Raw genomic sequence first — 10,361 nt, 5'->3', positions numbered from 1 at the left:
TCAGGCCCCACTTAGGGTCCACTTAGACCCCTTTCACATGAAACTTAGATAGATAGATGGATAGACGTCCTGAGACACTACACCCCTCTTAATGCAGCCTAGAATCACATTCTTTTTTTCCGTTGCAGCATCACACTTCTGGCTCATGTGGTGATGATAATGATGATGATGATGATGATAATAGATAGATAGATAGATGGGTAGACTTCCTGAGACACTACACTCCTCTTAATGCAGCCTAGAATCACATTGGTTTTTTCCGCTGCAGCATCACACTTCTGGCTCGTGTGGTAATGATGACAATATTAATAATACAACAATAATATAATTAACTCTATGCTATACTATAATATATAACTTAATGATGATGATGTTGGCGAAGGGTTTCATGGCCAGAATCATTGGGTTGCTGTGAGTTTTCCAGGATGTCTGGCCATATTTCAGGAGCATTCTCTCCTGAAGTTTTGCCCACATCCATGGCAGCCACTCTCTCTCTCTCTCTCTCTCTCTCTCTCTCTCTCTCTATATATATATATATATATATATAATAAAATTATATATATATACACACACACACACACACACACACACACATTATGGAGCCCCGGTGGCGAAGTGCGTTAAAGCACTGAGCTGCTAAACTGAGTCATGTCTGACTCTGGGAGTTGTTGCTCATCTCCATTTTTAAGCCGAAGAGCCGGCGTTGTCCGTAGACACCTCCAAGGTTATGTGGCCGGCATGACTGCATGGAGCGCCACTGTTACCTTCCCGCCGGAGCGGTATCTATTGATCTACTCACATTAGCATGTTTTCGAACTGCTAGGTTGGCAGGAGCTGGAGCTAACAGCAGGCGCTCACTCCACTGGGACCTTTCGGTCTGCAAGTTCAGCAGCTCAGCGCTTTAATGCACTTCACCACAATATAATACTAATTAATACAATATAACCATATGAATTATATATTATATTTTACATGCAATATTACTAATAATATTACAATATATTGATATAGTAAAATATAGTAATTTGTTGCCAGTATTGTGCTATGCTGATAATATAATATTGTATGTAAATTAATTTGTAAGCCGCTCTTGAGTCCCCTTTGGGGTGAGAAGGGCGGGATATAAATGTAGTAAATAAATAAATGAGGGTTATTTATTATAAGGGCTCGGGCTGTGGCGCAGGCTGGAGAGCAGCTGCAATCAATCACTGCAATGAATCACTCTGACCAGGAGGTCATGAGTTCGAGGCCCGCTCGGAGCCTATGTTTATTTGTCTTTGTTCTATGTTAAAAGGCATTGAATGTTTGCCTATATGTGTAATGTGATCCGCCCTGAGTCCCCTTCGGGGTGAGAAAGAAGGGCGGAATATAAATGCTGTAAATGCTGTAAATTTATTATTTTTAAATAAATAATAAATAAGATATAAATATAATATATATGACAAGCACAATATATATACACACACACACACACACACACACACATATACATACGTATACACACACACACACACACACATGCATACATATACAGTAGAGTCTCACTTATCCAACACTCGCTTATCCAACGTTCTGGATTATCTAATGCATTTTTGTAGTCTATGTTTTCAATAAATCATATTTTGGTGCTAAATTCGTAAATACAGTAATTACTACATAGCATTATTTTGTATTGAATTTTGTATCAAATTTGCTATATAACATGATGTTTGAGTGCTTAATTTGTAAAATCATAACCTAATTTGATATTTAATAGGCTTTTCCTTAATCCCTCCTCATTATCCAACATATCCACTTATCCAACATTCTGCCGGCCTGTTTATGTTGGATAAATGAGACTCTACTGTATTGTGCTATGGTAATAATATATTTTATATAAATTTAATTTGTAAGCCACTCTTGAGTCCCCTTTGGGGTGAGAAGGGCGGGATATAAATGTAGTAAATAAATAAATAAGATATAAATATAATATATATGACAAGCACAATATATATATATATATACACACACACACACACACACATATATATACTCTGACTCTGGAGGTTGGTGCTCATCTCCATTTCTAAGCCGAAGAGCCGGCGTTTTCCATAGACACCTCCAAGGTCATGTGGCCACTGGCATGACTGCATGGAGCGCCAATGTTATCTTCCCACCGGAGTGATACCTATTGATCTACTCTTATTATTATTATTATTAAGTTTTCCCCTGATGTTAAGTCCAGTCATGTCCGACTCTGGGGGTTGGTGCTCATCTCCATTTCTAAGCCAAAGAGCCGGCGTTGTCCGTAGGCTCCTCCAGGTCATGTGGCCGCCATGACTGCATGGAGCGCCGTTACCTCCCCACCGAAGCGGTACCTATTGATCTATTCATATTATTATTATTATTATTATTATTATTATTATTATTATTATTTTCCCTGATGTTAAGTCCAGTCATGTCTGACTCTGGGGGTTGGTGCTCATCTCCATTTCTAAGCCAAAGAGCCGGCGTTGTCCATAGACACCTCCAAGGTCGTGTGGCCACTGGCATGACTCCATGGAGTGCTTACCTTCCCACCAGAGCAGTACCTATTGATCTACTCATATTATTATTATTATTTCCCCTGACGTTAAGTCCAGTCATGTCCGACTCTGGGGGTTGGTGCTCATCTCCATTTCTAAGCCGAAGAGCCGGCATTGTCCGTAGACACCTCCAAGGTCATGTGGCCACTGGCATGACTGCATGGAGCGCTGTTACCTTCCTGCTGGAGTGGTACCTATTGATCTACTCACATTTGCATGTTTTCAAACTGCTAGGTTGGCAGGAGACATATATATTATAATATATATATTATAATTCCTGAATCCTGAAACGGTTGCTTCCCTTCAGGACATTGAGTCGGAGAACACCAACGTGGTCAAGCGGCTCTTCAAGATCCAGAACCTGAACGCCAGCGCCGTCCGGACGGTGATGTTGGTGGACTGCAGCCGCCACGACTCCCCCGACCTCTTGCTGGACGGCGGAGAGCCCCGGGGGGTGGACCTGTCTGGCCACAGCCGGGAGGGAGGCAGGGACGGCCGTGGGGCGGAGGTGGCCGAAGGGGCGGCGGAGGGCGGCCTGAGCGGCTTCCTGGGCCTCTGTCCAGACCGGACGGAGCTGGAGGCCGAGGCCCGCGTGGCCCGGATCATGGCCCGGAGGAGGACCAAGCCCCCCGAGGGGGACCTGCTCTGCGACCGAGGAGGGAGAGCGGCCCACAAGTACCTGGTCTTCACCACCGGATGCCTCACCTACGTGCCCCACCAGATCGGTAGGAAGGAGGCCCCGTCTGCACCACCCGATCCCTCCCAAGAGATAGCCAGCCAGCCAGATAGGGTGGAAAGATATCATGGAGGAAGGGGATAGGCATCCCCTTGGCCAGAAAGGACACCATCCAGTCCCTCCTGACAGATGGCCATCCAACCACACATATGATAAATCTATGAGAGATGGAATAGATAGGATTGAGAGTATGTCTATTACAGGGGTCCCCAAACTAAGGTCATTTACCTGGCCCCCGCCCTCAGCTTTATAATATAATATATTGTATATACAGTAGAGTCTCACTTATCCAACACTCGCTTATCCAACATTCTGGATTATCCAACGCATTTTTGTAGTCAATGTTTTCAAGACATCATGATATTTTGGTGCTAAATTCATAAATACAGTAATTACTACATAACATGACTGTGTATTGAACTACTTTTTCTGTCAAATTTGTTTTATAACATGATGTTTTGGTGCTGAATTTGTAAAATCATAACCTAATTTAATGTTTAATAGGCTTTCCCTTAATCTCTCCTTATTATCCAACATATTCACTTATCCAACGTTCTGCTGGCCCGTTTACGTTGGATAAGTGAGACTCTACTGTACATATAATATTGATAATAATATTATAATGTAATACAATATACAGTAGAGTCTCACTAATCCAAGCCTCACTTATCCAAGCCTCTGGATAATCCAAGCCATTTTTGTAGTCAATGTTTTCAATATATCATGATATTTTGGTGCTAAATTCGTAAATACAGTAATTACTACATAGCATTACTGCGTATTGAACTACCTTTTCTGTCCAATTTGTTGTATAACAGGATGTTTTGGTGCTTCATTTGTAAAATCATAACCTAATTTCATGTTTAATAGGCTTTTCCTTAATCCCTCCTTATTATCCAAGTTATTCGCTTATCCAAGCTTCTGCCGGCCCGTTTAGCTTGGATAAGTGAGACTCTACTGTAACACTAATAATAATACCATATAATAATATTATATTCTATATTACATATAATATTACTAATAATATTACAGTATAGTGGTATAGTTGTTTTATTGCTTTGTTACTGTTATTTGTTTGTTTTATCGGGCCAGGCCCTATGTAAGCCGCCCCGAGTCCCTTCGGGGAGATGGGGCGGGGTATAAAAATAAAGTTATTATTATTATTATTATTATTATTATTATTATTATTATTATTATTATAGTTCAATATAGTAATATATAATGCTAATATTGTGCTATGCTAATAATATAATATATTGTATGTACATATAATTTGTAAGCCACTCTTGAGTCCCCTTTGGGGTGAGAAGGGTGTGATACAAATGTAGTAAATAAATGCAGTAAATAAATAATAAATACATTTTAGACTTAGGCTCACCCAAAGTCTGAAATGACTTGAAGGCACACAACAACAACAACAACAACCACAACCCTAATTAACTTGACTATCTCATTGGCCAGAAGCAGGAGCACACTTCCCATTGAAATCCTGATAAATGTATGTTGGTTAAAATTGTTTTTATTTTTAAATATTGTATTGTTCTTTCATTGTTCTTGCTGTTGTTGTTGTTTCTGCACTACAAATAAGACATGTGCAGTGTGTATCGGAATTTGTTTGTATTTTTTTTTTCAAATGATAATCCGGCCCCTCAACAGTCTGAAGGATTGTGGACCGGCCCTCGGATTAAAAAGTTTGAGGACCCCTGGTCTATGATATATAGAAAATCCTTGAGTTTGGAGAGACCCCAAGGGTCTCATGTTCAGCTTACTATTGTCAAGCCATAGCCCATATTTCTTCCCTCCACCTGGACACAGTCTAGAATCGCTTTGGCCTTTGTTGCTGCTGCATCACACTCCTGGCTCGGGTTCTCCTTGTGATCCACTAAGGCCCCTGTGTCTCTTCTCTGTCCTCATTCTTCAGGGATCAAGCAGATCCTTCCGCACCAGATGACCACGGCCGGCCCTGTCCTGGGAGAGGAGCAGCAGTCGGAGCACTTCTTTGACTCGCTGGACCACGTCTTCGACATCCACGGGCAGATCGTCGGGATGGGGCTCTCCCCGGACCACCGGTAGGAGGCCGTGGCCCCCTCCTTCCTTCCTATGTTCTCTTCGTGTTGTCGAAGGCTTTCATGGCTTTCATGTTTTCCAGGCTGTATGGCCATGTTCTAGATGTATTCTCTCCTGACGTTTCGCCCACATCTATGGCAGGCATCCTCAGAGGTTGTGTGGTCTGTTGGTAAAACTAAGCAAGAAAGGTTTATATATATCTGGAAAGTCCAGGGTGAGAGAAGAACTCTTGTCAGACGGAGGCCAGTGTGAATGCTGTAATTAATCACCTTGATTAACATTGAATAGCTTCATCTTCCTGCCTGGGGAAAGGCACTGCAGACTCACTCAACCGGAGAAATCAGCCATAGCAGAGCTCTTGATGAACCAACCTGGACACAGGATATTGTTTGAGAACACAGAAATGCTGGACCACTCCAACAACTATCATGTCAGACGACACAGAGAAGCCATTGAAATCCAAAAGCATGTGGACAACTTCAACAGAAAAGAGGAAACCATGAAAATGAATAAAATCTGGCTTCCAGTATTAAAAAACTCAAAAATCAGAACAGTAGATAAGAAGCAACACTCTGAAAACAGAGGAGTTCCAGACATGGGAACCAAGGGCAGCTAACGACTCTGAACAAATAATGTCTCCAGGCAGGAAGATGAAGCTATTCAATGCTAATCAAGGTGATTACTGTATATACTTGAATATAAGCGGACCCAAATATAAGCCGAGGCATCTAATTTTATCACAAAAAAACTGGGAAATCATTGACTCAAGTATAAGCCGAGGGTGGGAAATAAAAATAGATACCAAAAAATTATATTAATTGAGGCATCAGTAGATTAAATGTTTTTGAATATTTACATCAAGCTCAGATTTAAGATAAGACTCTCCGACTCTGATTAAATCATTATTCTCATCTTCTTCAGTGTAAATGCGCTTATGTATCCTTTTAATAATAATAGAGTAAAATAATACATGTAATAATAATAATAAATACAGGAAAATAATACATATAATAATAAACAGTAGAATAATAAATGTAATAATAATATTAAGATCAGAGTGAAATAATAAATGTAATAATAATAATAATAATAGAGTAAAATAAATGTAATAGTAGCAACAATAATAGAGTACATTAATAAATGTAATAATAATAGAGTAAAATAATAAATGTAATAATAATAGAGTAAAATAATAAATGTAATAATACCAATAAAGAGAAAATAATAAATGTACCATATATTCTCGAGTATAAGCTGACCCAAATATAAGCCAACCTGGACCCTCACCCGAGTATAAGCCGAGGGGGGCTTTTTTAGTCCTAATAAAAGGGCTGAAAAACTAGGCTTATACTCAAGTATATACAGTAACGACAACATTCACACTGGCCTCCAACTGACAAGAATTCTTCTCTCACCCTGGACTTTCCACAGATATATATAAACCTTCCCTGCTTAGTTTCTCCAGATACCTCTCAACCTCTGATGATTCTTTCCATAGATGTGGGTGAAATGTCAGGAGAGAATGCTTCTAGAACATGGTCAAGACAGCCTGGAAAACATACAACACCACTATGTTCTCTTCCTTTCCTTCCTTCTAAACCATGCTCTCCCTGTGCTGCAGGTACCTGTATGTGAGCTGCCAGGCCTGGCCCCCCGGGCGCCTCCCCTGGGACCCCCTGCAGCCGCCCCCCGCCTCCCCCCAGGTGGACCTGCGCGTCCTGGACCTGCGGACCCTCAAGGAGGCCAAGCGGGGCCTTTGCGCCCACCGGGCCCCCCCTCCCGCCGGGATGCGGCCCACCTGCGCCTGCCTGGCCGTCAGCAGGGACTTCGTGGCCAGGTGAGGAGGAGGAGGGGGGCGGGACCCCCACCCTGACCCCCACCCTTTAGACCTTGGGTCCAGCGGGGTGTGGCTCCTCTTTGATCCCTGCCTTGACCCCTTCCCTCCCGCAGTGGGGCAGAGGGCGGCCAGGCCTTCGTCTGGGACCGCCACTACGACGTCTGCCTGGCCAGGCTGCGCCACGGAGAGCCCGTCCACGCCGTGGCCTTCAGCCCCACCCAGCAGGAGCTGCTCCTCACCGCCGGGGCCGACGGCGTCATCCGGGTCTGGCGCTCGCCCAGGAGGGTCCGGCGGATGCGGGCCGGGGGGCTGCCCCACCCTTGACCTCCACGACCCCAACACATATTTCCCCCCACGTGCAATGTGTGATGCTTTGTGCCACGGACCTCAATAAAAGCTTCCCTCGAGTGCAAATGGCCTGAAAGGTGGGCACAAGTCTACATCCCTATCTCACAGGCATGGCAAACTCAGGCCTTCCAGCTATTAATTGATATATAGATATAGATATATTGATATACAGTAGAGTCTCACTTATCCAACACTCGCTTATCCAACATTCTGGATAATCCAAGCCATTTTTGTAGTCAATGTTTTCAATATATCATGATATTTTGGTGCTAAATTCATAAATACAGTAATTACTACATAGCATTACTGCGTATAGAACTACTTTTTCTGCCAAATTTGTTGTCTAACATGATGCTTTGGTGCTTCATTTGTAAAATCATAACCTAATTTGATGTTTAATAGGCTTTTCCTTAATCCCTCCTTATTATCCAACATATTCGCTTATCCAACATTCTGCCGGCCCGTTTATGTTGGATAAGTGAGACTCTACTGTATATAGATATATATGTGTGTGTGTGTGTGTATATATATATATATGTATATGTATATGTGTTAGAAACGACTTGAGAACATAGTGCAAGTTGCTTCTGTTGATAGAGAATTGGCCGTCTACAGAGACGTTGCCCAGCGGTCATTGTACACATGTGTTACCATCCTGCTGGGAGGCTTCTCTCATGTCCCTGCAAGCTAGAGCTGACAGAAAAGAGCTCACCCCGTCTCACGGATTCGAACCAGCAATCCAGCCGGCACAAGGGTTTAACCCATTGCACCACCGCGGCGCCATTAATATATTGAGGTATTTATTATTATATTATTATTACTACTCTTATTATTATTATTATTAAATATATTATTAAATATATTATTAAATATTCACAATAGTAGAATATATTACGGCTATGGTTATTTTGATCATTATTTGTGTACTGAGGTTATTATTATTATTTGTAGTACAGTAGAGTATCGCTTATCCAACGTTCTGAATTATCCAACACATTTTTGTAGTCAATGTTTTCAATACATCGTGATATTTTGGTGCTAAATTCGTAAATACAGTAATTACTACATAACATTACTGCGTATTGAACTACTTTTTCTGTCAAATTTGTTGTATAACATGATGTTTTGGTGCTTAATTTGTAAAATCATAACCTAATTTGATGCTTAATAGGCTTTTCCTTAATCCCTCCTTATTATCCAACATATTCACTTATCCAACGTTCTGCTGGCCCGTTTATGTTGGATAAGTGAGACTCTACTGTAGTTATGTTGAAGTATTTATTATATTTAGTCATAGTTTTAGAAGTAGGAAGCACGTCTTGAGGTTATCATATTTAGTAACCGTCTGTTTGGGTAATATTATTATGAATATATTGCGGTATTTGTTATATATATAAGTATAATAATCTCAATATACTAGTGCTAATAATAACAAATACCTCAATCTCATAATAATATATTGTATTATTAGTATTATAGTATTATTAGTATTATAGTATTAGTATTATATTGTATTACAATATATTATTATATAATATAATAATTATATATAATAATATAATAATATAATAATATAATAATATTAATTATATTATATTTTACATGTAATATTACTAATAATATTACAACATATTGATATAGTACAATATAGTAATTTAATGCTTATATTGTGCTATGCTAATAATATAATGTATGTAAATTTAATTTGTAAGCCGCTCTGAGTCCCCTTCGGGGTGAGAAGGGCAGCATATAAATGTATTTTATATGTGTATATATATATATACACACATATATACACACACATACACACACACACACACACACACACACACATACATACAATATATTATATTATTAGTATAGCACAATATAAGCACTATATAAACATATATTATTATATTGTACTATACAACTATATTGCAATATTATTAGTAATATTACATATAATATAAATATACAATTATAAGTGTATATATATATATGTATATATACACCTCAATATACTAGTGCTAATAATAACAAATAACTCAACCTCATAATAATATTTACCCAAATATACCGGAAAGAGGAGGAAAGATTTGTATTTCTGCTTCCCAAACAATATATTATACTATATAAGCATGATATAGTATTAAATTGTACTATACAACTATATTACTATATTATTAGTAATATTACATATAATATATACAATTATAATAGTGTATATATAATATATATTATAATAGTGTATATATAATCTATTATATAATCTATTATATAATAATAGATTATATATATAATTATATATACTATAATATATTGTATGTGTATATACTTGTAAACTGCCCTGAGTCCCCTTTGGGGTGAGAAGGGCGGGATATAAATGTCGCTAATAAATAATAAATAAATATAATAGATTATAATATAGCACAATATAAGCACTATATAAGCATTATATGGTATTATATTGTACTATACAACTATATTGCAATATTATTAGTAATATTACATATAATATAAATATACAATTATAATAGTGTATATATAATATATATTATAATTGTGTATATCTATATATAAGTATAATAACCTCAATATACTGGTGCTAATAGTAACAAATACCTCAATCTAACTATACTGCAATATTATTAGTAATATTACATATAATATAAATATACAATTATATTAGTGTATATATAATATATATTATAATTGTGTATATCTATATATAAGTATAATAACCTCAATATACTAGTGCTAATAAGTAACAAATACCTCAATCTCATAATAATATTACCCAAATATACCGTAAAGAGGAGGAAAGGTT

At 38.6% G+C, this 10,361-nt stretch overlaps 1 protein-coding gene across 1 annotated transcript in view; it reads left to right on the top strand.

Moving 5' to 3' along the window:
* Window positions 1-8,443, top strand: part of fbxw5 (F-box and WD repeat domain containing 5) — a 13,970-nt gene extending 5,527 nt beyond the window's left edge. Inside the window, exons 6-9 of the mRNA XM_062959586.1 lie at window positions 2,872-3,289; window positions 5,222-5,369; window positions 6,989-7,204; window positions 7,318-8,443. Coding sequence (XP_062815656.1) covers window positions 2,872-3,289; window positions 5,222-5,369; window positions 6,989-7,204; window positions 7,318-7,528 — 993 coding nt within the window. The 3' untranslated portion in view covers window positions 7,529-8,443. The remainder of the gene's footprint in view (window positions 1-2,871; window positions 3,290-5,221; window positions 5,370-6,988; window positions 7,205-7,317) is intronic.
* Window positions 8,444-10,361: the final 1,918 nt, after the last annotated feature.

Source organism: Anolis carolinensis, unplaced genomic scaffold (genome assembly GCF_035594765.1).
Source record: "Anolis carolinensis isolate JA03-04 unplaced genomic scaffold, rAnoCar3.1.pri scaffold_7, whole genome shotgun sequence".
In the NCBI taxonomy this organism is placed as follows: domain Eukaryota; kingdom Metazoa; phylum Chordata; class Lepidosauria; order Squamata; family Dactyloidae; genus Anolis; species Anolis carolinensis.
Note: the sequence above shows the minus strand (reverse complement) of the source record. Positions and strands in the feature narration are given on the sequence as shown.